The 27,819-nt window shown below is 41.1% G+C and overlaps 1 protein-coding gene across 1 annotated transcript in view; it reads left to right on the plus strand.

Moving 5' to 3' along the window:
- The window catches only part of LOC140910983 (rho GTPase-activating protein 7-like), a 91,260-nt gene extending 71,986 nt beyond the window's left edge, over window positions 1-19,274 (plus strand). The window contains exons 2-4 of the mRNA XM_078852662.1: window positions 2,571-2,720; window positions 7,772-7,912; window positions 19,224-19,274. Coding sequence (XP_078708788.1) covers window positions 2,571-2,720; window positions 7,772-7,912; window positions 19,224-19,274 — 342 coding nt within the window. The remainder of the gene's footprint in view (window positions 1-2,570; window positions 2,721-7,771; window positions 7,913-19,223) is intronic.
- The last annotated feature ends 8,545 nt before the right edge of the window (window positions 19,275-27,819 follow it).

A 27,819-nucleotide genomic window follows, 5' to 3' on the forward strand; every position in this document is an offset into this window, starting at 1 on the left:
TACTTTAATTTTTGTTGGTATAATTTTTAGGCTTTTGTGAAAGAGACAGAAAGCAATGATAGATATATACAATCAGTCATGTTCAAGTGTAGTGCAAATGGAAAAGTCTGTTTGTTTTAAAAAAAAGAAACAAATGAAAAACTTGTTTGTATTTAAAAACTTGTTTTTAAAACAAACAAACGAAAAACTCCTCATCTAGGATGCAAAAAGAAAAGGAGTACTTGTGGCACCTTAGAGACTAACCAATTTATTTGAGCATAAGCTTTCGTGAGCTACAGCTCACTTCATCGGATCCGATTCATTGCATCCGATGAAGTGAGCTGTAGCTCACGAAAGCTTATGCTCAGATAAATTGGTTAGTCTCTAAGGTGCCACAAGTATTCCTTTTCTTTTTGCGAATACAGACTAACATGGCTGTTACTCTGAAACCTGTCATCTAAGATGCTGTTCTGACTCCCATTCACAGGAGTACTGCAATAATACAGTACTTACAGGCCTAAATATATTTTTGTTTTGAAAAGGGTCCTAGACCCAAACCCTCATCCCCTGCATCAAGCCTAATTATCCTTTCTGGATAATAATAATTAGGCTTATTATAACCATAATAATGCTTTGCCACCTCTTAATTATAAGTGATTCCTCTTCACCATTATCAATCCACTTCATGAAAAGCCAGCCTAAGGATTTTGGGGAGAATTTGTAAGAGAATTGTTTGGGATAAACTCCAAATCTAACTGATTCATTGTACGTAAAACCTCTAGGTGTGTGCATGATAATTAATGCTTTCCCAACCCCCACCACTCCTCACCTCTTGCTGCAGAAATACAGCTCATTTGCTTTTTCCTTTCGAGTTTCATGATTGTTTGATATTGGTTTACATTTTCAGTGCTAAGATTCCAAGGAAGAGGAATACAAATGTATTTTAAAATAATCAGGGGATCTTGTGGGATGCAAGCTTTTCTGGGCCCCATAGGGTGGTTCTGCTTCTGTGGCAACTGTGCTCCCCTCTTTAGGCAGGAGAGTTGACTAGTGAATCAGCTTAGTCACAGCAATACCAGTCATGCACAATCCCAATCACCCACACAATGTTATGGTGGAGCTGCCGGGGAGCCACATGGTATGTGGAGGACTCCTCGCCTCCCTGTGCAGCAAAGCCTGACCTGTTCCAGTGCTTTCTGCATCTATGGAGGTTGGAGACACTATTTGTCTCCTAATGTACCAACTACAATGAAGAAACTCAGAAGTTTTAGCTGCAAGGGTTCAACTTAGTAAAATTCTACCGTTATCATGGCTTGCCATGGGGCTCTCCACTAAAGCTGTACATTTAACGTTCACTCTAAACTCTGCTCATGTTCCCCAGGAGGCTCTCACAGCTCAGGGATCCCTTCAGCAAGTCTGGCCAGAATTTAACAAAAACTAAAACAAGAACCTGGGTTTGCTTCTCATATGAAAGTCTTACTCAGCTGTCCCATTGACTAGTTAACACTCTACAGGGGTGCTGGTTTGTATTTATGCTTCTTTAATGCCCAACAAAACATTCACTGATTAGTCTCCATCTCCAATAGTTGAGAATATATAGGGCTTATTTTCCCAAGAGCTACAGGGGAGTTTAGCACCATAACTCCTTTACCTTCCGTGAACATCATCAGATAATATTTTTCATAATATTTTAAGGACCTAATCCAGCCCTTGGGTGCCTGTTATTGGAATCCAAAGCAAGTACAGAAGCACCAGGCTCATGTGTGGTTTGTCTGTGCCTATGCTGGTTTGGGGGTTCACTCTCCAAGCTTCTTTTAAAGGAGGAATTATAACTCTTCTCTTTCCATCCCCCAACAAAGGAATGTGTGAGAGATTCTGGGATGGGAAGCATATGGAGTTTCCTGTCCCCTGTGCAGGCATCTATATATACAGCCTGTATTTTATTACAGGACAGGGAGATTTCATGTATAGCAAGATTTTACAGCCAAGACAAAAACTCTTCAAACAATTGGTTTTCTAAATGCATTGGTAAGTCCCTAAGGTACAGCTGCAGCATTAATGGGTGCCACTGTCAAAGGACTTTCAGAGACAGCTGAAAAATGGGTTTCTGTGGATTTTTTCCCATTTCTGTCACACATTCAAAAATATGCCACTTATATTTGTACATATTTTACTTTGTTCATCACAAGGAAAGAGAACCTTACTTCAAATAAAACTAATTAACTGTGGGGGTAGGGGTTTGGGAAAGGAGGATAAGTTTAGATAGCCCTTCTGAATAGGAGATTACTCTTGAACTGGAGAAATCCCCACAGTGCATTTATGTCAAAAGTATTGTACATGTTCTTTCCTCACACATTCCAGTACAAGATAGATATTAACTATGTGTACCAAATGCTTAACTGGCAGTAAGTCAACCTTTTCTGAGTGAACAGCCCATTGATAATACAAAACATTTTTCTTTTTTCCCTCAAAAAATGAGAGTTTGCTGCCTATTATTCAATGACTTTTTGTCAAATTAGGGAACAGAGAGCTTTTTATTCTTTCCATGAAGTGCCCTTTCAGATTCAGTAATTGTATGTTCTGTTCCTCAGGAAATGAGAGAAGATCGAGATCGGTCACGATTGGACTCCATGGTGCTGCTAATTATGAAACTGGACCAGCTAGATCAGGATATTGAAAATGCTCTCAGTACAGGCTCTTCACCATCCAGCACCCCAACATACAAACGGAGGCATATACCTGTGAGCCTGTTTGCTAACTCTTTCTTTTTATTCAAATTAGATTTATTTTGTTTCATTAATTCATTTCTCTTCCTTTCTATGTCTCTCTCATTTCTTTGATCAGCCTAGCACTTGCAGCTTGTACTTTTCTGTGAAAAGAGAGCTGATATGTGGGAGAATTATGAAAATATCCCAGATGAAAGAATGGGAGAACAGCAAAATTCAAAAGGTGTCAGGCTGTTTCTATTACCTCTTATTGCTAAGAAAAATTAAAGTGGAGTTAGAATCAGAGTAATGTTAGCCTGTGAATATATGCACATTCCACTTGATTTGCAACAGCTAGAGTTGAAAATGTAATTAGTTACAGTTTGTTTTGTTCCCAGTTGTGGGGTCCAGAAATTTTTCAGCAGGGAGCCACTTCTGGGCCACTTTTGAAATCCTCCTCTGTTAGAATAATATTCCAGCATAATCCACAATTTTTATTTAGCTAGAGAGTCTTTTGCAGAGAACAGTGTGAAAGAGGATAGAGCAGTTCACTAACTAATGAATAAATTGTTATTTTAAAAGATTTGTTTAAACAAGTAGATGTGAGGAATATGACCAACTTTTCAAGTGGCTTCTTTGCGATGTCATAATGCAGGCTTTCTGCTCATCTGAACCATCCCTATTGCAGCCATTTTGCAATAAAAATAAGCAATCTTAAAGAAACATGTTCATTTTATCCAGTGTTTGGAATAAAGCTTTTTTCTAACAAAGTCATCTTCATTATTTCCATACAATCCAGTTAGTAATGTGTAGGGAAAAAAACAGCTTTCTATTTTTGTCTGAATCTTAGCATGGTGGCCAGTTGAAGAGTATGTAGTTAATAATATAATACAATTCATGTTTGTATTCTGTTACTTAGCAAAAAGTTTGACAGCATATTACAGTTAAGCCACTTAAAATATAGAGATGTTGAAATACCCCCAAATTATAAATATTTGCTTATCTCTCAGTAGGGGCCGCCATAATGTTCACTATTTGAAATAATAATAATGCTTATTGAAATACTCAACCTGGGATTTTTTAACTCATTCTTAGAAGAAACCAAATCCAAACAGAAAAAGAAAGTACAACACAAAACAACATAGCTACTACATATCTCTGAAATCTTTAATAGAAATGTTTTCAGTTTGAATGAGAGAATTTTGAAGATTTTGACTGACTGTTAAGTGTCTCCTGATGTCATTTTTCTTTTTAATTTTATTTCTCTTGTTGAAATTACGTTGCACTCAAATCTTCAAAATGCATAGAAAGTACTCTCAAATTCACTTATGTTCAAAGGTGCAATTCATCCCTGTGCAAAGGACCTGCCCAAAGTTCATGCACCCACTCAAATCCCACTTAAGCCATAGGAAAGTGGGTTTAAGCAGTACATGAGCTTTTGTGCAGGCTCCCTCTGTGCATGGATGAATTTCACCCATGATGCTCAATCCCACTCCCCATGCAGACACTGGCATAAAATCCCATTAACAATAATGGAATCAAAGTGGAGTCCAAAACTCCCATTTAAATTAGTGAGTGTAGAAATAGGGCCCCAAACTATAAAAAAAAAATTACACTCTGTTCCCTTTAAATATAGCTGGCTCATGAATTTTCAAGGAGTTTTAACTGTATGGAAAATTTGAAGGGACATTAATAAGTCATTTTTGAGCTAAAAGGAGACAGAAATAAAAGTCCAAATCAAGGTAATTTTTAATTCATTGTAACTGGAAAAAAAAGCATGGTGTATGTTCTTCAAACTTTGCGTAAACTTTCTCCTCTGCTTTCAGAGTCAATCAGGGAATTCTGCAAGACCACTTTTGCAGGCCAAAGTTGCAGTCTATTAAGACTTTATAATGGCAACTGGTTGAAAACTTAACTATTGGCAGGCTGCCTGTTCTCCATAAAAACTTGTATCAGTGGGATTGCTTAGAGGGGGAAAAAGATGAGGGATGGAAATTAAGAAGTGTTATCTAGAATATTCTGAAAACAGGAAAATGTTTAATTCATTTCAGATATAAAGTATGTGTTGTCTTGACAATATAGATTTCAAGGCCAGAAGGCACCATTGTGATCGTGTGGTCTGACCTCCTGTATAACACAGCCCACTGAATTTCCCAAAAATAATTCCTAGAGCATATGTTTCAGAAAAACATCCAATCTTGATTTAAAAATCGTTAGTGAGGAAGAATCCATTATGACCTTTGATAAATTGTTCCAATGGTTAATGACCTTCATTGTTAAAAATTTACACCTTATTTCCAGTCTGAATTTGTCTAGCTTCAACTTCCAGCCATTGGATAATGTTATATTTTTCTCTGCTAGGCTGAAGAGCCCACTATTAAATATATGCTCCTCATGCAGATGTCGAACAGAGATGTCACTGGAATAACTGTTTAAGGCCAATGTTGTTTCTTATCTTCATAACCTTTTCAAACTGCTTTATTTTAATCTTTTAATCTTTTAGGGACAACTTGAGTGCTTAGATATCACATGTGTAACTTTCACTGATTTCTTTTAGACTGGAATTTGCATGTCATAGAAGTGAATCTGGCCCTTAGTGTTCCATGGGTCTCAGGGGTTCTCATTATAGTGGGTTTAATATATGATATGATAATGAGCTATCCATAATATCTATCATCCTGCTTTGAATTCTACAGCTGACAGTTGTGGGGAGCCTGTTGGAAGGCAGCATGTAGAAAGCCCCAAATGACGACATGGTATACTTCTGCTAGCCAAGAAAAGAACATGAGGCAATGGGAGCACCTAGTGAGCTTTCCAGAGGTGGCTAAGTGTGCTCATTCTAGTATGGCCTTGTAACAAGCTCTTTATAGGCCTAGCAGTGCACCTGTTGGTACCTGAAAATAATTATGCAATGATAGATATGAAATTCAGAATGCATACAACATTGTCACCGGGTGGCTGGCCCCTTTAAGAGGGAACAGGGTCCAGGGCACCTGTGACTCATCAGCTGCTTCCCAATTGGGCTTAGGAGTAGGCATCTGTGCCATATAAATGGACAGAGGCTGAGAGAGTGGGGAATCAGGAGGAAAGGGGCAGGTGAGAGCTGGCTGGGAGAGACAGAAAAGAGCAGGTGAGAGTTTCCTGAAAAGGGAAGGAGAGAAACAGGAGCAGTAAAGCACAGCTGAAAAAAAGCCATTGGGAAGAACAAAAAGTGAAGGAGGTTGCTAGTGAGGACTGGTCAGAGTTGGGGAATCCCTACTGAGTTACAGGCAGGCTTGCGCAGAGGCCCCTAGGAACAAAGGGAAGAACCAGCCTGATTCAGAGAAGCTGAGCCCAGAACAAGAGGGTTAATGATAGAGGCTGGATCTCACAGACTGCGAGGCCTGCGTGAATGGAACACTGTGGGAGGCTCTTATGCAGCAAGCCTAAATGGAGGTCTGTGGGAAGCTGACCCCAGGAGGTTGGTCCTGGAGGGAAGTTCTGTGAACAGGGGCAGGACTCACAGATGGAGAGCCTTCTCACAGGAGATGTGACTTGGGGCTACTGCAGAAGTGGCATGGGAGAGAAGCAAATCTGGAAATCTTAGGTGGATGGCCCAGAGCAGGGGTTCTCAACCTTCTTCTTTCTGAGGCCCCCCTACATGCTATAGAAACTCCATGCCCCACCTCTGCCACAACAACAATTTTTCTATACATTAAAAGCCAGGGCTGGCATTAGGGGGTAGCAAGCAAGGCAACTGGGGCCCTCACAAAACTAAGTTGCTCAGGCTTTGGGTGGCAGGGTTCGGGGCCCTAGGCTTCAGCCCTATGTGGCAGGGCTTCAGCTTTCTGCCCAGTGAGTCTAAGGCCAGCCCTGCTTGGCGGACCACCTGAAACCTGATTGCGTCCCCTCAGGGGGCCCCGGACTCCTGGTTGATAGCTGCTGGCCTAGAGGGTGGAGCCCTGGAAAAAGGATAAAAAGGAGAATTAATCGGAGATGGACTCTTGGGAGGGAGAGCTGGAAATGGCATCCAGGGCGGGGGCATGGAAAACTGCTGTTAACCTGAAACACATTACTATACACACCCAAGTGCAGTATAATATGGTGCAGCCCATTTGTCTTAGATGACTGAAAGCTTGATCCTGCACTTAGATACACTCACTCATAGTTATCAAATTGACGCACCCGCATATGTGTCTAGAAGAACAGTAACTAATTTTACAAGATAATTAGTGATAACGCTTGCCTTCAGAATGAAAAGCATTAACTGAGCCTTTAGAGGGAGACAAAATATGAAATACTGGATTATTAGCATTATTCTGATACTGTTTACATCTTATCACTGATTTCCTATGAACCTTGGTGCCTGTGAGTATTGTGCAAATTTTATAAGAATCTTATTTCCAAAGCAATTATTATGTTTACATTGTCTCAACTAGATGTTACATGGTATTTTTTAAAGGATGTGTTTATTTCCTTAATACACTATTTTTGTTACATTCTTAAAATGTGAATATAACCTCTGGCCTAAAAAGTTAAGGCATCTTAACCAAAGACTACATTTGGCAAATGCATCCCATACTAATATAACTCCAAAATAACAAGAAGCTGCGCCTTTGAATTGCACAAACTGCTAAATGATGATGTCACCTCAGCTGTATAACGATTTACAGATGTTCACTGAGCTTGCAAATGCTTCCAGAGACAGAAGGTGGGCGCAAAACCCAAGATACACAGGAAACACTAAACATAAGAAAATAATGCCAGACTTCTGCAACTGTTAGATGATTTTTTTTTAACTTTACACCCTCCCATTTAGGGGAATAATAGCTTTGATGTTAGTGGTGATTTATAATTTCAGCACAGCAGCTAATGCAAACCACCTTCACTGAGAAGAAGGAAAGTGAATGAGTGCACATCTAAGGAAGGAGAGAGAACAAGGGGATGTTTGCTGTTACCTTACAGAATTAAAAATATATTATATTTGGATGTGCCTAAATAAACACTTTGTTATTTAGTGTTATTTATATTGTGTAAATAACATAGTACCCTGCATTAAACAGTTCCATTTTAACATGTACTAAAGAGATTTGTACCATTTGTGACAGGATTTGGAATCTGGCTCGGAAAGTGGAGCAGACGTCATCTCAATAAGTCACTCCCAAACACACTTGCCTCCTGATATCCATGCTGGTGCCCTAGCATCTCCATGTCCAATGGCTGGCTCTGGAGCTAAACCCAAGGCTGGGGTGAGTTTAGAACAATGCTAATCTTATCATATGTCCTAATTATTGGAGAGAATGGATAGAGTTGATGTGCCACATGTCATACAGGCTGTAGAGCAGTATACAGTCCCTATCAATGTATTGAAAGCTTTGAAGTTGTCATAGGTTTCCCTTAACATGTTTTCTAAAATGCAGGATGCATCTCAAAATGCACGTTGTGGTGTAGAATTCTTAGATAAACTAGAGCTTTGGTATTTAATCTGGGACTATGTGCTGATAATTGTTACAAGTTTGGCTTTCATGTAAAAAGACAAACCATAATGGAGACACAGTGTTTGACTTTGGAAGATAAGATTTACAGCAACTGTAAGGAATATCTTTCTGTGCGATTCAGATTGTGATAGCATACGTTTACATAGTGTTTGTAGAAACTCAAGATAGACAAGGGAGCTCACTAATTGGAGTGGCTGTCATCACAGGTCATAATGTTATATGGTGGTACAACGTTCCATCACCTCGTAGTAACAGGACGTCAACAAGGAGAAATGAATGAAGGGGACTCACAGAGAATAAAATGATCTGAAATGATTTGTGTGTGCAATGTGCAAAGCAATCCTTAGTGTTCCCTGCCCCCATTTCTCCCTAGCTGGAGAATCTGTACTGATGCATATACAGACAAGAATGAGAGAGTCTAAGGGAGCGTACCCTGGCTAGTCTCAGATACCTGATGCAATTTCCTGTAATTTAGATGACTGACATTTCAGAAAAGAGATTTTTTTTCAAAATCCCTGTTAAATATTATTTGCCTTTCTCACCAAAACATGGTGAGGTGGTGATATCAAGAGGTCTTCTTCCTCTCTACCCCTCAGAGTGACAGGGGTCTGCTGAAGGCACAGACTTACATTTAGATGACGACAGATGGATAAGGGCCTCAGAGTTGGGACCCATCTTTTCACATTCAGGTGCTGTTGCAGTTCCACTTATCAGAAAGCCTATGTACCCCAGAAACTTTCAAGCAAGGCACCAGCTCCTTCTGCTCTTCTCACTTCTTCAGATTCTTCTGCCGGGTAAATCCTCACTTCATCAACCAGAGAAGTCTAGGCTTCTCTAAACTCTGTCAGTGCTGGCACAGAACCAACCAGAGAATCTGGGCACCTTCACCAACTTTGTGGCAGACCCTTCCACTTCTCCCCACTGTTACACCCAAAGGTAATTCGGCTGGCAGAAAACTTGGGCCAAAACCTAGAAACAAAAAGTGAGCCTGGTATAAAACAGCAAACTTATATGTGTAAAAATAAGTATATCAATGTGTACTGTGCTGTAATAGCAAGATAATTAATGGCTCTTCATTGCTGCAATTATGAAGGTTCCAATAAACATGTATGTGGATTTAGGATTCTGCACTGTGTAAAAATAAATTCCCATGTAATTGATTATTTGAACCAGTGCATAGCTATAGCAAATAGAGGGTTCTGCACTTTGGAATAATTGCATAATAATTGCATAAAGCACAGCACAAGATCTTGAGCACAGTACAGTTGTTGGGAGGATGCAGTCTGAATGTCCCATTTCACCATCCCCCTGTTGAGAAGAGCAAGCATCAAAGACTCTCAAAGGTAATAAACATTTTTTTCATTTAGATTTCAGTACTAATATTTGGGGGTCTTTGAACAGCTAGCTTTCTGGTCAGCAGTGATGCCATGGGATAAACATCAATGGAGCTAGGTATGGTGAAATGTTAATTCCCCGTTTAAAAGCATTTGTTCTTTGATGACTTTGCCTCTGGGTTAATGCTGGATGTGTCTAAGTAGTTCTTTTTCTTTGATGTCCATTTTTAATGTATACTTTTTGCAATGATTCTGTTTTTTCTTTTGCTGTGAAATAATTTTAAATATTTTAACACAGTGTATATAGAGGTATATATTTCATATACTTTTATAGAGTTGCAGCAGTCACTCCATATGTAAGACTGATTCTAAGTTTCCATTTATTCAACTCAATTTTCAAAACCTTCCCTAAGTTTCCCTAAATGAAATTCCTCTTCCTGAAACTTCATGCTGCATCTCATTCCAGGGTTGAGGGATTTTTTTTCTGGGAAGATTAGTAAATACGATCATACCAAGAACTCTCAGATACTATGGTGATAGATTAGATAAATAAACAATGGATCCAGTCCCTGATTATTTTCTCCCACCCTTTCCATGTGGGAAGGAGTACAACCCCCAATAGTGCCAACCTCTACCAGGTATGCTCTCACTGTGGGTCTTGTACTTTCAGGACATGCTAGCTGGGCACCCTAACAGCCAGCAAGCATAGTGCTGATGCATACCATTGCACCAGCTGTCAGCTCACTGAGAGGTTTGCCCCTCATCCTGCAATCACTGGTTCTTAAAATCTGCTTTCTTTGAATCCCCAGCGGGGGGGAAATCCACTGCCTCTCATCCTCGCATACCTTTGGTTCCAGTGTTAGTCTAATATCTAAACACTGACAAGGATATCCATCACTAGATGCTGTTAGCAAGATGCTTAGCTGGCATGCTCCATCCCAAACTGCACAGAAAGCAGTTAGAGCCAAGTGTACATGACTCAAAGGAACAATTTGGCATTGGTGTGTAACAAATATGTGTCCAACACCAGCTGGTTGAACCTTCCCAGAATAGTCACCAGGGATGTCTATGTGCAGATGGTCTCCCCTGTGAAATCACTGGTGAAATTGCTCGTGCTGGCTGTTCTATCTATGGAAGTGAATGTTGTCATAGTTTGTTTTGTTATGGTAGCTGGCTGAGAATAGCTTTATTTTATATCTTATTTCCTGCTGTGGAAACTTAGTGAACTCTTTTTAATGGGGACTATTTAAAAGGATTTATTTCCTTCTGGAGTAGTACTATTGTAATGCCTTAAGGATTGCAGGTATTTATTTTTAGTAGGTACTGCTATTTACTAACAGTGTGTAAACAACAAAGTATGGCTACAATTAGTTACTGAAAGGAATGGCTAAAAATAGCCCATACATTTTATGTTCAGTTTATAAAACATAAAATATACCTAAACATTTAACTCTATTATGGTCTTGCTATGCCCCTAAAATGAGGAAACCAACACATTTAACTATGATATATATTAGAAGCATATAAAACTACTAAAAATATTAGAACTAGGGATTTGGGTGTTGATCAACCACATCAGATTGTATTGTCACTCTTTGATAAGAGACAAATCCTGCTCTTAAATGCATTCAAGGAACTGACTTCACCAAGGACAGCCTGTATATTCAAAGCAATGCATCAAAGGGAGAATAAGGAGAGGAAGGATAATACAATGGCTATGGCAGTACCCTAGGACTTAGGTACAAGACCCTGCTCTGCCACAGATTTCCTGTGTGACCTTGGGCAAGTCACTTAGCCTCTCTGTATCTCAGTTTCCTGTCTGTAAACAGTGTGCTGTGAGGGAAAATACATTAGAGATTGTGAAGTGCTTGGATACTTTGGCAGTGGGGACCATATAAGTACCTCAGACAGACCAAAGCCCATAACAAGTACAGACATTGGTCTACATCTGCTTTATTATGACAGAGTACCTGAAAACAGAAGTTGGTTTTTAGGTTTATTTCCTAGTGGTGGAAGTTGACTTATCTACTGACCTATGGGGAAAAAAAGGCTAGTTTTACTTTTCATGGGCACTTCCTTATGACGTGTTAGATATAAACCCTTTCACTGGCAGAGGTGTTAAAAACAATCTTTTCAAGATCAGTAATTGAAAAAGTAAAAATCTCTTAATTTCTTTAGCCACACTGTATAGGCTGTCCTGGGATGTTGCATAAATACTGTGCAAAAAATTTAAGATATGTTATATTTTATAACTTATATGTGTAATATTATGATTTAAGGGATTGATACAATCAATTTAAATAAATAAAAGTTATTGGCATGGCAAGCTATATAAATGTTACCAAAATATAAAAGGCAGAACCCTCCGTTACCTGTCAGAGGTAGATAGCCCTATCTTGGACAGAATGTATCTATACAATCTGTTTGAGGTTTTTATCCCATGTCTATTTGTCATTACTGTCCATTTCTGATTCAATGGCAAGTTGCTATGTTGGGTGAAGCTGTTCCTGCCATTGCTTTAATTACAGTGTGATACTTCAGCCTGGGTGACTTGAAAGAGAACAAGTAGAATAATAGCATTCAGATTTAAATACCATCATTATAGGAATATTCTTGCCCCTCCATGCTAGAGTGACTATAGTGCTGTGATGGCAGGGATCAGTGCACCAGAACTTTATATATCATGGTGAGGACTTAGATCTTAACTTTGGATAACCCAGGTTTTTAAAAGATTTTAAAGTGATTGTTTATTCCTAGGCTTAATGGGTTTTTAATTTGCTTTTATTTGTAGAATTTAGTTTGTTCTACTCTGTAATCTGCTAATAACAAACAAAAGTGAATAACCTTTTAAAAGTTTAGAAGAACAGTTTTCCCTTGATATATCAATAAAAGATTTTCAAGAAAATTGATTGAATTGTCCACACCTGTGTATAAAATGACTGCTACCAAGAGGGATTTTACAGCTAACTGGCTGGTTGAGTGTCCATAAAAGGGAGAGACTCTCCCCCCGCATCATTTATCACAGATACATACAGACTTTAGGAGGGCTCCCACTAGGCACAGGGGTCTACTGCACAGATCTCCTCGCAGGATCAGGGCCTAAGCCTGTGTTATCTGGATGAAGTATTTACAAACTCTTCATTAATCTACATAATAAGATATCAGAAATGTCACTCTGAAACCTAAAATGTCTGAGTCAGTGTGAGGTGATGGAAGCAGTGAGGAGAGCTCTTTTTGTTCAGAATATCACCAAGTTAAATCGTCACTGGGTTTTGCAGCCTGTTACTATCCATTTTTTAAATTCTCAGCCGTTTTGACTTTACAAATTAGATCCGTGCTGTGTACAGCTAAAGTAAGAGATGTATCTATGCTATGCCTGGAGTCCCATTGTGATATCAGAAGTAACTCAATCATCACCTGGATTTTACAGCTAATTTGCAAGATGCAATTTCATTGTATGAGGAAGACTGTACATAGGGTGGACTACTTGGCCTAACTGCCAAGCCCATATATCCAAATGCCACTTGCACAACTGAACACAAATCTCCCAGCACAACCCCGCATAGACACAAATCAACACAACCACCCACATAACAACACAAACAGCAATAACCCCAAACACACACAGCCCCTCAGCACAGCGCACACCCCTCATTTGCCATCTGGACAACTCCGCACAACTCTCTCAGCACAGCCCATACAACAATTCAACACAACCACACACATTATCATAGAATCATAAAACTGTTGTGTTGGAAGGGACATCAAGAGGTCATCTAGTCCAGCCCGCTGTGCTGAGGCAGGACCAAGTAAACTTGGACCATCCCTGACTGGTGTTTGTCTAAGCTGTTCTTAAAAACCTACAGTGACAAGGATTCCACAACCTCCCTTGGAAGCCAAGTCCAATGTTTAACTATCCTTATAGTTGGAAATATTTTTCCTCACCTAAATCTTTTGCTGCAGAATAAGCCCATTACTACATATTCTACCTTCAGTGGGCGTGGAGAACAATTGATTCCCATGCTCTTTATAACAGCCCTTAATATATTTGATTACTATGATCAGGTCCCTCCTCAGTCTTTTTTCCCAAGACTAAACATGCCCAGTTTTTTTCCAACCTTTCCTCATTTTTGTTGCTCTTCTCTGAACTGTCTCCAATTTGTCTACATGTTTCTAAAATGTGGCACCCAGACCTGGATACGATACTGCAGCTGAGGCCTCACCAGTGCTGAAGTCGAGCAGCACAATTGCCTCTCATTTCTTACATATGACACTCCTGTTAATACACCCAAGAATACTAGACTTTTTTGCAACTGCATCATATTGTTAACTCATATTCAATTTGTGATCCACTATAAACCCCCAGATCCTTTTTTGCAGTACTACTATCTAACCAATTATTCTCCACTTTGTATTTGTGCATTTGATTTTTCCCCCTTCCTAAATGTAGTAATACGTTGCACTTGTCTTTACTGAATTTCATCTTCTTGATTTCAGACCCATTCCCCAATATGTCAAGATCGTTTTGAATTCTAATCCTGTCCTTAAAAGTGCTTGCAACTCCTCCCATCTTGGTGTCATCCACAAATTTTATAAGCATACTCTATTCCATTGTCCAAGTCATTCATGAAAACATTGAATAGTACTAGACCCCTGTGGGACCGCACTAGATATGTCTTCCCAGTTTGAGAGCAAATTGATAACTATTCTTTGAATACAGTCTTTCAACCAGTTATGAACCCATCTTCTAGTAATTTCATCTAGACCACATTTCCTTAGTTTGCTTATGAGAATGTTATGTGGGACTGTGTCAAAAGCCCTACTAAAATCAAGACCCCACTAGTCCCCTGTGACCGAGTACTGAGAGATTGAGATTGAGCCAGCACTCTGGTCACTATTAGTACCAATTAGGTTCCCCAGAGAAGGCCTGATTATTCAGAGCTGTGCCTGATTACTAGCCTAGACTGGTTAGGAGGTTAATGAGCTAATTAGTCCATTAGCAGGCAAGTGGCTTAAAAAGAGCTCAGGAAGGAAGTTCTCAAGAAGGAATGGGGGGAGAGACAGAGAGAAGGAGGAGAAGAGCAAATAGAAGAGCCTGAGTTTTCTGAATAGAGACACCTCAAGCCCCTGTCCCAGAAGAAAGCTGGTGCACAGTACAAAGGAGGAGATGCATTGATTCGTATAAGTGGATGGACTGAGACAATGTAAATAAAGTACATGCCAGTGTTTACTAGCAAGAAGGTCTCAGAGAGGTTTGTATTTGTGGAAGAGGTGGGGTACAATAGGCATGTCCCATCATACCCCCAAACATCACTCTGAAGCTTAGAATGTCTCTTGAGTCAGTATGAAACAGTGGAACTGCAACAAGCATGGTTAAGAGTTCTTTTTGTTTAGAACCAAGTTCAGTCATCACAGGGCTTCAAGATCTGTTACCATCCAATTTAAGTTCCAAGCCATTTTTGGCTTTTTTTCACACACGTGACTCTGCAAATTACACCCAAGTGACAGCACTGGCTTTCAGCTACTAATAAGCATTAAAATTCATAAAACAGATAAGGAAAGCTCAAAAACCTATTCAATGAGACATTTTTGTAAATGAACATTTAAACATTCATGAATATTAATTCATGAACTGTCAAGAAATTTATGCTTCTTCCATGAAAAATAAGCATCCAAGAGATATGTATATTGTAAGACCAGACTTCACTGTTATGCTGCTTGTCACTGTTGCCTTGTACCTCAAGAAATGGAGTTTAAATGATTCTGCTAAATCCAAGGAAGTCCAATCCTTTCCCAACCAAGGAATTCTTTGATGAACTTGATGAACAGCTTTCTGTTGTGCTATTAATTCTCATTAGTTTAAAGGACCAAATTTCCAAAAGGTGCATTTAGGCATCAAACAACTGTTTTAGAAGTCACTGTCTCTTTGTTACTTTTTAGAAAAAAAGATTGGCAAGATCACAAAAAGGCAAAATAAAAACAATCAAGAACAATAGAAGGGTGTGTATATATATTTCATAGTATCACTAAATTTTCATACCAGTTGAACAGCTCACTGGCCCATGGCCCTTCTGGTGTCACCATGTTCAAGGGTTAAAAATTCACAACGGGAGCATCAAGAAAGAAATAGTTTTGAAAAACTGAAATGTCAGGAGTGCACAATCACACAGAACATGTGGGTGAAAAGTCTCCAGGCAAATCTCTGAATGTGAGCTGTGCCTGTAGGATTTGTGTCACTCTAACATCATACTATTATTCATTCCAAATCTTACACGACCAGGGTGGCTGAGCATGGTATAAATGCTGTAATAAATAGTAACTGTGTTAAAATGCATTCCAATATAATGTTTCTATTTTTATCATGATACATTGGGTAAATTCCTGAAGTTTTATTTACCTTTTACACGGTACTCACTCAGACAGAATTCTCATTGATTAAATAAGGTGGATGATGGGGAGAGAAATGCTTATTATCTTACTTGTTAACTGACTGAAAAGTACGATCCCTTTAATAATTGAAAGAGAGTTTTGACTGATTAGAAGTGGGTAGTGACTTCAGGATTTGGCCCAGGAGGACTGGAATAATATTTTCTACCGTCTTTCATTTCCACATAAGAAGATTATCTTAGAAAAGAGGGTGGGGGAGACAATTCCATATCAGCTGTCCTGTTTCAATACATCAGTCACCTACCATGTCCATTTACTATGTCATAATAGTTGTCAATTTTGTAGTAGTGAACTACTGTGATCAATTATGTGCTTCTTTTATGTATCTCTCCTGAAACCCTTTCCTTTGATATTTTTTTACCTTAGTCCCCAAAAGGAATTTGTGCACTATTTGTTTGAGCATAACTTCCTGTATTAATTCATCAGGATTTCTAAATGCAATTTTTTAAAGCTGGATGAAATTTAATGTTCCTAATACTCTGCTGCCTTAACGCTGTGTAATCAGCTGCTTTCTGAAGTATGTAATTTAAAACAAATCTATGAAATCCCCAAATATATGTTATCTGAGCTCATTTTAATGCAAGAGAAAACTAAATTGCTGCTGAGATTAGGACCAAAATTTGACATCTGAGACTTCTACACTGTTCAGGGATAATACATGACTCAGAAACTTTCAGCAGACTGGGAAACAGAAGCTTGTATTTGTGAAAACCAACATGGCAATAGAATGTTTGCTATAAAATATAGGTCCTATATAGCCTATAGGATACACAGACCAAGATTTTACAAAATGAATGCCTAAAGTTAGGTTTTTAAGACTATATTTTAGTGCCCAAATAAGTAACCTGGTTTTCAAAGTGTTGAGTATGCAACAGCTCCTGTTCCCTTTCAGATACCCAGTCTTACCTGAAATGGATGTGTATTTATAAATATATGGATATGTTTATATGTTTTTTATTTTTCTTTCAAACTCTTTTATACGACTTGTGTATATGCAATTTTTAAATATTTTCTTGTTCATATCACAAATGTTTAGTGGTCCACAGAAACAGTAATTAGAGCTGATAGCTTAAAATTGTCTTCCAATGGGATATCAGTTTGGTACTGATGAAAATTGTTTTATAAAAACGAGAGGTTTAAGACTTTAGTCATAACCATTTAATTTTAATTATACCTTTAAGTCTGGTTATGTGTTCAGTTCATTTGTACACTGAATGCTGCCATCTACTGCTTAAATCCATGAAAGCCATTGACACTAGGAAGAGGGCATCCGAAGAAAAACAAATTAACTTTACACTTTCAGACATTTATACTGAGCACACCATTCTAAAGTCAGATTTATAGCATTGTATTGTGATTCTATTCCTGTTTGTTTTACTCACAAATATTCCCATTAATTACATGCAGACTATGGATGGCTGTAAATTTTCCACTGGAATGAAATTCCAATGAAAAACAGAAAAAAGTTGTTTAAAATATTCATGAAAAATTTCCAACTAGTCCTAAATAGGATTACTTCCATCACTAAAGCAAGCAGAATTAGGCCTTCTATGGACTCAGTCTCCAAATGATCCTAAACTGAATACTTGGAGCTGAAAATCATGCACATGGAATTCAGAGATAGCATTTTTTATTCAGATGACACAATATTTTATTTGTACAGTAATTCCATCGCCACATTATAGAAATCATATTTCTGACTCCAGAGAATGAATCTTTTCATGTCTCTGATGTGCAATAAGGAAGGCTTTATTGACACATTACTTGTATAGCTTCACAGTAGTAATCACTAAAATGTTCAGGGTGCCTAATGGTAAGCACTTAAATTAGGCATAAATCTAGATTTAGGTACATCTCATCTGCCGTAAGCAGGGTTCTCTGGCTCCAGGAAGGGAAAGAAGATTTGCCCCCAGCTATAATTTGACATGTTGTTTATTTGTTACAGATGAACAAAAGTGGGAGGGAGGAGATGGTTGGGTATTGCAAAATCTCATCAGTAGAGTTTTGTTTTGCAAAATCAAAGCAAGAGGTAGTTTGCATTTTGCACTCTATTCAGATCTCCACTGTTTAGGGATGGGAAGTTGGGTTCTTTTGCCTCACAACTACAATTTAAAATAAACTTCCATATTAAACTAATGTTTATGACGTTCAGATACTGCAGTAATGGGTGTATTAGAAATAGCATAAGAGAGATTGGTTTGTCTTATCTACAAAGAGAATGTGCTTATATATATTGGGCTAGGAGCTACTTTTTGGTTATTTCTACATCCTATCAGGTTGGAAACAGAGTTCAAAAAACATTAGGCCGGATTCACTCCTATGCGTGCAGTGGGGTTGCAATTTGCATCCTGCTGCACCAGAAGGGAATTATTTTTGCCACATGCTTGAACTGGAGGCGGGCAACTGGGCTTCATAGAGAGAGGTATCTTCTCACTGTCCTGGCCATGCCCTCTGTTATGCCATCCACACCCACATATGGGACTGCACCAGCCAGTTTAAGGGCCTCTAGCAAAGCAGAGGTAGCAGATGGTTTGTACTGTTGTTTTTCCACTCTAGGCAGACTTGGTACTAGATGAATTAAGTCCTTTATCATCTCCTCACAAATTATCTTCATATTTATTGGTCTGGTCTTATATCTAGATTTGACAAATATAAACGCTAGAATCAGTGATCTCCTTAGAACAACATGAAATTAAATTCACCTAAAGTTCTGCTACACAGCATGCATTCAAAATACTTCAGGCTGATTTATTTCACTTAAAACCAGAAAATCCACTGTATTGCTCAATGATTGATAGCAGATGCAGAGGAAGAGTCTTCCAGGGTCCCTATAGTATATATCACCTATACATAATTTTAACTTCTATTACATAACTTTCCTCAGTCTACAGTTTTCTTACAGCCCCAGTCTGCAAATAGTTAAATAGGTTTTCTCACATGTTTGCAGGATCAAGGCCTTACATGACCACCAAAAAACTCAAAGTTGGCATAAATAGTAATGGGAACACAAGATGTTCCTGCCTGGTGTCAAATTGCAGTGAGGGAAAATATTCTGTCTCATATGATTATACCTGAACTACCAAACACATTCACCAACACCAGTATTCCTGATAGGTAAACCTAGCCTCAAAGCTCAATAACAAAATCCCAAGCTCCAGATGTCCCTGATGAAGAAAGATGACCTATTCAGGCTTCTTTAAGCTGCCTTTTCCTGCTTTAAAATTGCTCACCAACTTGCATTGCGTGAAGTTAATTTGTCTCCCTCTCTCACTTGTTTATAGGAAAGATTTTTGGAGTGGGAACCAAGACCAAGGCCAGGGCTAAAGCAGTGAAATGTGAGGAATTTAAGTCTCCCATTGGTGATGGTATAATATTACTTCATTTAACAACAGATTTAATTGAATGCCCATATCAATCTATGGGAACAATACAGTGCTTGTGCACCTCTAGGTTTTGGCCATTCCTTCTCCCCAGAAATAGTTTGCAGTAAGCAAAAAATAGTCTAGGATTTTTATTTATTTGCTGAATAGAAATATCCTAATTGAAGCAAGACCACTTGGAGGCATGAGGCAAAGTGTAAAAGGCATGGAAACTTTATAGAATTATTCACATGCTGAATTTTGGTTTCAGCCTATGCAATTGGAGGGGGAAAGTTTCTGTAGGTGTCTCACTATCATGAACATTACACCAATTGGGTCTTCAGGACTGAACTGTGAGCCCATGAAGAAGAATAAGGGGGCATATAAAGAGGCCCTCACTCCTATTTGTGGGCTACCCACCTGTGGAGTCACAATGTATCAGAAGAGCAATCATCTTAGGGCTGCTATACACCCTTCCACACAGGCTGGAGGAGTGGGTAGACATGAAGTGGGAAGAGCTGCAGCTGAGCTGGCAGGGTAGGGGAAGTAATCTGCCAGAAAAAGGCCTTTCCCATCTTACTTCCTCTATCATTAATTGCAGAAAATCTTAAAGGAGGTCATCAGAAGTTTACCAAACATGTGTAAACTCCAAAAATACAGGTATATGAAAAGATAGTCAACTCATCATCCATTGACTAATAGTAATGACTCTACCCTTGTCATACATACAATTCAGCATTTTAGGCTTGATTTCAAGCTCGAACTATAAATGAAAGCCACATGTCCCTCAATGCCAAATGAATTTCTAGTGCCTAGAAAAATTGTTGATGAAATTGGTGCCACTTATGTATTTTGTTTTATTTTGCCTGGCATACTGTAGCTGTACTATGATATTGTGACACCAGCCTGCTAAGCAATTTGAGTCCAAAATAAATGTGTTTCCAAGCTTCTGTAGGAAAAATGAGTTGTTTGGTGGATTCTGTCCTGCATCTCAAAGTTCCCAAATGAAATACATACAAGATGACTAGCATTCACAAAACTTCAGGGAGTAAGAAGGGGCAGGGCAAAAGAGTTTGTATTATCTCTAAAGCTTTGTAAGGTTTAAAGGAGAACAGCATTATTTTTCTATCTGGCATTGTAGGGATAGATAAGTAGTTCTAAAAAATACAAAACTGCAAATATTAAGAAAATCCCAGTTGAGGTGTTAACACTTCTGTGCTGGTGGATGGCTGAGCTGTGACCAAGCAGTAAGTTCAATTAATTGTCACAGACACAAGCATCATCTTACTGATGTTATGGTTTTTTATTATTTGTATTACAGTAGTGCCTAGGGATCAAGCGAGAACAGGACTCCATTGTGCTAGGCACTGTACAAACATAGTAGTAGATAATGCTTAACTGGGAAAAAAGTCAACTTTGAATATTCATAGAATCATAGAATATCAGGGTTGGAAGGGACCTCAGGAGGTCATATAGTCCAACCCCCTGCTCAAAGCAGGACCAATCCCCGATTAAATCATCCCAGCCAGGGCTTTGTCAAGCCTGACCTTAAAAACTTCTAAGGAAGGAGATTCTACCACCTCCCTAGGTAACGCATTCCAGTGTTTCACCACCCTCCTAGTGAAAAAGGTTTTCCTAATATCCAACCTAAACCTCCACCACTGCAACTTGAGACCATTACTCCTTGTCCTGTCCTCTTCTACCACTGAGAATAGTCTAGAACCATCCTCTCTGGAACCACCTCTCAGGTAGTTGAAAGCAGCTATCAAATCCCCCCTCATTCTTCTCTTCTGCAGACTAAACAATCCCAGTTCCCTCAGCCTCTCCTCATATGTCATGTGTTCCAGACCCCTAATCATTTTTGTTGCCCTTCACTGGACTCTTTCCAATTTATCCACATCCTTCTTGTAGTGTGGGGCCCAAAACTGGACACAGTACTCCACATGAGGCCTCACCAATGTCGAATAGAGGGGAACGATCACGTCCCTTGATCTGCTCGCTATGCCCCTACTTATACATCCCAAAATGCCATTGGCCTTCTTGGCAACAAGGGCACACTGCTGACTCATATCCAGCTTCTCGTCCACTGTCACCCCTAGGTCCTTTTCCGCAGAACTGCTGCCTAGCCATTCGGTCCCTAGTCTGTAGCTGTGCATTGGGTTCTTCTGTCCTAAGTGCAGGACCCTGCACTTATCCTTATTGAACCTCATCAGATTTCTTTTGACCCAATCCTCCAATTTGTCTAGGTCCCTCTGTATCCTATCCCTCCCCTCCAGCGTATCTACCACTCCTCCCAGTTTAGTATCATCCACAAATTTGCTGAGAGTGCAATCCACACCATCCTCCAGATCATTTAGAAGATATTGAACAAAACTGGCCCCAGGACCGACCCCTGGAGCACTCCACTTGACACCGGCTGCCAACTAGACATGGAGCCATTGATCACTATTGATTTGAAGTAATAAAACATAGGTCAGGGATCCACAGCTGAACCCAAACCCAGATCATTGCCCGCAGCTGATTCAGCTAGTAAACCTGGCCTCTTGACTGACTGATTGGCAGGCATGTTCTTGAACCCTAGAGCAGCCCTGGATCTCTAGCTGCTCAGTAGTGTTCCACACCTGCAGCTGTATTTCTGGTCCTGCCCTCAGCTTCTTCCTTGTTCCTGGGTCCCACCCCTAGTTTCCACTCCTGGATCCTGGATCCCTGCTCTGACTGATACTTGCGCTTTGACTCACAGCTCCTGATTCCTGGATCTCAGCTCTGGCTTGCTCCATGGACTTGGTAACTTAGTTCCTGATTGGGGCTCTGGCCACTAGGCATGATCACCTCTGCTCCATCCACCAGGTCAGCTTCCCACCCTGACCTTCAGGGAAGACAACCCACAGCCCAGTCCTTAACAGTTTGAGTAGCCCTCCAAAACTGAAGAGAAGAAGACTCAGACAGTGAGAGCGAGAGAGGGGCAGTTGGCATCCATAGACATGTGACTTGCCCAGGTGGCTACAGCTTCCATCTTGTTGCTGTGGTTTTGCACAGGAGAACAAAGGGGTTTCCATCCACAAGAGAGAATATAAAAGGCCCTGGAAACCCCTCCATTTTTTTCTTCAACTGGCTCAAAAGATAACATCTCCACCCCAAAGAGATGCCGAAAGAAACTGGAACAAAGGTCAGTAACTACAGGGGTGTGTGAGTGATTGCTGGACCCAGACTAGGAAGGAGTCTTTTCTGTGAAAGAAGCTTATTGGAACATCTATGAGGGTGAGATTTACCTGCATTTAGTTTCCTACTGTATTAGGCTTAGACTTGCATGCTTTTGTTTTATTTTGCTTGATAACTTAATTTGTTCTATCTGTTATTACTTGGAACCACTTAAATCCTACTTTTTTATGTTTAATAAAATCACTTTTTACTTATTAATTAACCCAGAGCAAGTAATTAATATCTGGGGGAGCAAACAGCTGTGAATATCTCTCTATCGGTGTTATTGAGGGTGGACAATTTATGAGTTTACCCTAATAAGCTTTATACAGAGTAAAGCGGATTTATTTGGGGTTTGGACCCCACTGGGAACTGATTATCTGTGTGCTGGAGACAGGAGAACTTCTTAAGCTGTTTTTAGTTAAGCCTGCAGCTTTTGTGGGACGTGGTTCAGACTTGGGTCTGTGTTTGCAGCAGGCTAGCATGTCTGGCTCAACAAGACAGGGTACTGAAGTCCCAAGCTGCCAGGGAAAACAGGCTCAGAGGTAGTCTTAGCACATCAGGTGGCAGTCCCAAGGGGGTGTCTGTGATCCAACCCATCACACCCACCAACGGAGCCCAGATGAACCTAGTCATCAGTCTCCTGACCGGAGAGGTGCTAGCCTGGACATTCCCTTGCAGGAGCAACCTAGTCCTCTCTTGGGCAAGTTAAAGAACTGTATGCAGGCCATGGCAGCCATCTTCAACCACTGAAACCAGACACACTTAGAATCAGTGCTTCAGGCCCTGACATGAGGCCACCAGATGATTACCAGCAATGTTGCAGAAAACTGTTGCCTCGCAGCTGACACAGAATGGAATGCGACCACACAAGACCACCATTTCCGGCTTGGTTTGAATGATGAAGTAACAGATGAACTGGACCAGACAGCAGTCCCAGCCAGTTTGGGTGTCCTGATCCACCTGAGGATAGGAATCGATAGCTCACTATGGGAGCATCATCAAGAAAAGAAGGCATTGCTGTGACCTTACTCAGGTTCAGTCATACCTGCCTGAATTCAACCCCCTGCTGAACTCCTGCAACAACTATAGCCCATGCAACTCAGCACTGTCCAGCCCCACCTTTCTGATGCCAAAACAAACCAATGCCGCTTTTTCAAGGGCATAGTGGATCACTGTGCCTCAGGTTACTCAGCAAAAGATGGTGTTTCCCAGCCAAGAAACACCATGACCAAATCCTGAATGAGGGTACCAGATGGGGATAGTGTAACTCCCCTCATTCTATCTCACAACCCTGGCACCACTTCACAGGCACCCTGTCAGTGTTGACTCTTCACCCTACTCACCTTCAGTTCCTGCTCTGCTTAAGACCTCTGGCCATGGTGGGAGTGTACCTGGAAGCCCTAGTGGACTTTGGAGCATCTAGTAACTTTATGGACCTTGAATTCACACAGCAACATCGTATTCCAACACGGGCCAAGCCCATTCCAGACCACACTGAGGTTGTTGACAGCTACCTCCTATCTTCCAGCCCTGCTGGTGAGAAACAGCTCCTCTAGAAGTTGCCACCATCCAGGACCACCAGAAAACCTGAAAGTTTGGCCTTGTCCATTCCCCCAGCTTCCCAGTTATTTTCTGCATCACTTGGCTAACGCCAATGACCCTTACATCTGCTGGAGTTCTGGCACAATCAAGTTCACTTTCCTGTACTGTGGTGAGTCATGCCACCTCAACCTCAGTCTGGGGAAAAAAAAGTTATCCCCTTCTTGTACCCATTGAAGTTTCTCTCTCTCTCTCTCTCTCTCTCTCTCTAAGGCAGGGAGGTCAGGAGTGGCCTTGCTAGCACCATCCAGACTCCTTCCCTTCTCCCCCCACAATTACTGTGGCTATACCCGAAAAATATCGGGATCTGTCTGACGTTTTTGACAAAGGGAAGGTTGATATTTTGCCATCTCATCAGCCCTATGTCTAGGCAAAGGGTTCATCCTCTCCTCCAAGTCCCCAGCCGAGGCTCCAATTTTCTTGGTCACCAAGGACAGTTCACTATCTCTGTGTATTGACTATCAAGTTCTAAATAAGACAACTACCCAAAACTTGTATCCCTTGTCTCTTATCAAACTTTTTGAAAGGCTTTGCCCCACAAATATCTTCATCAAACTTGACCTATGTAGGGGTCTAAATCTTGCTGAGATTAGGGAGGGAGACAAGTGGAAAACCACATTCTGCTCCCTCTTTGAGCATTTTGATTAGACTGTTGTGTCATTCAGATTACATAATGACCCTGCTATCTTCCAACATTTTGTAAATGACATTTTCAGGGATATGTTGGATCATCTTGTTGTCACTTATTTACACAATAGTCTGCTCTTCCCTGAGAAACAGATCCAGAATACCATCATGCAGCTACATTTCTAGAAAGACTACATCAGAACACTTAGATGCTAAATTAGAAAAATATGAATTTGATCATGGCACAGTGATGTTTCTGGGCTACATTATTTCTCCAGAGGGGATCACCACAGACGTGTGTAAGGTCTTTTCTATCAATGATGACCTCTTCAAGGGATGTCTGGGGAATACGATTCTTAGGGTTCTCAAACTTTTACCGGTGCCTTGTCTGAGGTTTCTTCCACCTGGTGGCACCCCTAATGATCTTCTTGTCTGATCCACAGAGAATCGAAAAGCATTTGATCAGTTAAAAGAGGCCTTTGTTTCTGCTGCCATCCAGCAGAGCCAAATTTTCAGTTCACAGTGGAAGCCAATGCCTCTGAATTTTCCCTCTAGAGCAGTACTGTGGCAACAGACACTGCCCAGCAACCAAACTCACCTGTGCACCTTTTTCTTCCATCAGTTGAACCCTAGCACAAAGGAATTACAATATCTGGGACAAGGAGCTATTAGCCATCAAGGTCACTTTTGAAGAGTGGCATCACTCCTAGAGGGAGCCAGATACCTGTTCCAGTTCCTCACGGACCACAAAAACCTGGAGCATCTCCACACAGCCTGACATCTCAATCAGCACCACAGCTGATGGTTTGTTCTTTTCTCACTTTAATTTCATTACCACCTGCCACCCTGGAACACAAAATGGGAAAGGATGAATAACCCACATTGGGTACTGAGGTACCATCCTAAAGTCAACAAATATCTTCTGCAGAACAGTGAGTAATCACCTGCTCTCTTCCATCCAGTCTCAACTGCCTCAGGACCCTTACGCTAATCATCTCCAGCAAACTCTAGATCTACTTAACTCTCAGGCATGCAATGTGCTCCAAGTAAGGGACAAGATGCTTCATCAGTAAGGGTGCCTTTACATCCCTACATCAGAAGGGACTCACAGGCTCTTTATCCTGAAACTCTGCCATGACTCACCACTTGCTGGACATTTCGGGAAGTTCAAGGTATGCAGTGTTATTTCTCTCCACTTTTGGTGGCCCAAACTTCACTCCAACAGTATGGATCCTCTTGCAACTTTTGTTTCTGGACAGTGACACCACGCTCGAGGCCACTTGTTCTTCTCCAGTCTGTGTGTTCCCTCACAGCCATGGGCTACTGTTTCTCTGGATTTCATTGTGGAGCTTCCCTGCTGTAAAGACTGCTCAGTCATTCTGGTGGCTGTCAACCTCCTCATAAAAATGGCGCTCTTTATCCCTTGTTGTTCCATGCCTACTTCCCAGAAAACAGCCTACCTTTTTTGGAAATGTGTTTCATCTGCATGGTCTGCCTACAGGGGTCACCTCAGGCCAAGGACCACAATTTACCTCAAGGTTTTGGTGAGCCTGTCTCTGGTTTCTTGGCATAGAGACCTTCACCTCCTCTGCCTACCACCCAGAGACCAATGGACAAACTGAGCAAGTCAATCAGGTCCTGGAACAATATCTCTGCTGCTTTGTTAATTATCATGAGGATGATAGGGTCCCCCGGCTTGCTACTGCAGAATTCTTACACAACAAGGGTACTCATGCCTCACTGCAGCAAAGCCCTTTCTTTGCCAGTTATGGGATTCAATCCTGCTTTCACCTTTCCGGTTTACTTCTCTGTGGATTCCAGCGCCTGCAGTATTAGATTGGGTTGTACACCTAGTACATATACAATATGTGCTCTGAAGGCACCTGGAATCATATAAGTATCAGGCCAATAAGAATTGTTAGGACATACCTGGCTTTGCCATGGGGGACAACTTAAAATCCAACCACGCATCAGCAAAACTGGATCACCAGTATATTGGTCCCTTCCCAATCATTAAACAAATCAACCCCATAACCTTTAAGTTACACCCCACCTTCCATGCCTCTCTCCTGAAACTACACATGGGAAAATCCTTTTCTGACCTGGTTCAACACACTGTCCCCACCAATAAGTGTCCAGGTGTTTGGAGGCCAGGAGGGGGATCAGGGCTGGGGCAAGGGGTTGAGGCATGGGAGGAGGTCAGGGGTGCAGGCTCCAGGCAGCACTTACCTGAAGCAGCTCCTGGAACCAGCGGCATGTCCCCTCTCCGGCTCCTATGTGGAGGCGTGGCCAGGTGGTTCTGCCCACTGCCCCATCCCCAGGCACCACTCCCACAGCTCCTGGAAGCAGCACCGTGTCCCCTTGCCGGCTCCTACATAGAGGGGCAGCACTGGTCAGGCACCGCCCCTGCAGTTCCCATTTGCCACGGTTCCCAGCCAATGGGAGCTGCAGAACCAGTGCTTGGGGCAGAGGCAGTATGCCTCCTACATGTAGGAGATGGAGAGGGGACATGCCGTTGCTTCCGGGAGCTGCAGGGGCGGTGCCTGTGGACCGGGCAGCACACAGAACTTCTGACCAACCTCTGGGTTACAGTTGGAGCTTCCTCTGCTCCTTGTGGTTACTTCCCTCTCTTGGCTTCTTGCCAGAGTCTGTAGTCCAATGCAGGATCCTAAGGCTTCCTCCCCCCCACAGAACTCCTCCATATACCTAGACAACTCCCCTCCTTTCTAAGGAGTGATTACAGACAGGGGTGCCAGAATGGGGGGAGGGGGAACAGGGAGACATGGCCCCATCAGTTTTAAAAGTGGGAGGGCTATGCCCTCCCATTTTTTACTGTCTGTGATGGGTACAGTCACAGAGACCCCCTTGGTACTGTCACCTGATGTGCTGAAACTACCTCTGAGCCCATTTTCTTAGCCAGCTTGGGACTCCAGAACCCTGTCTTGTTGAGCCTGACATGCAAGCCTGCTGCAACACAGACTCGGGGTCTGAACCACAGACAGAACAAAGTAAGTTACCAAGCAAAATAAAGCAAAAACATGCAAGTCTAAGCCTAATAATGTTAAGAAACTGAATAAAGGTAAATCTCACC

The sequence above is a fragment of the Lepidochelys kempii genome, chromosome 4 (assembly GCF_965140285.1).
Source record: "Lepidochelys kempii isolate rLepKem1 chromosome 4, rLepKem1.hap1, whole genome shotgun sequence".
Classification (NCBI taxonomy): domain Eukaryota; kingdom Metazoa; phylum Chordata; order Testudines; family Cheloniidae; genus Lepidochelys; species Lepidochelys kempii.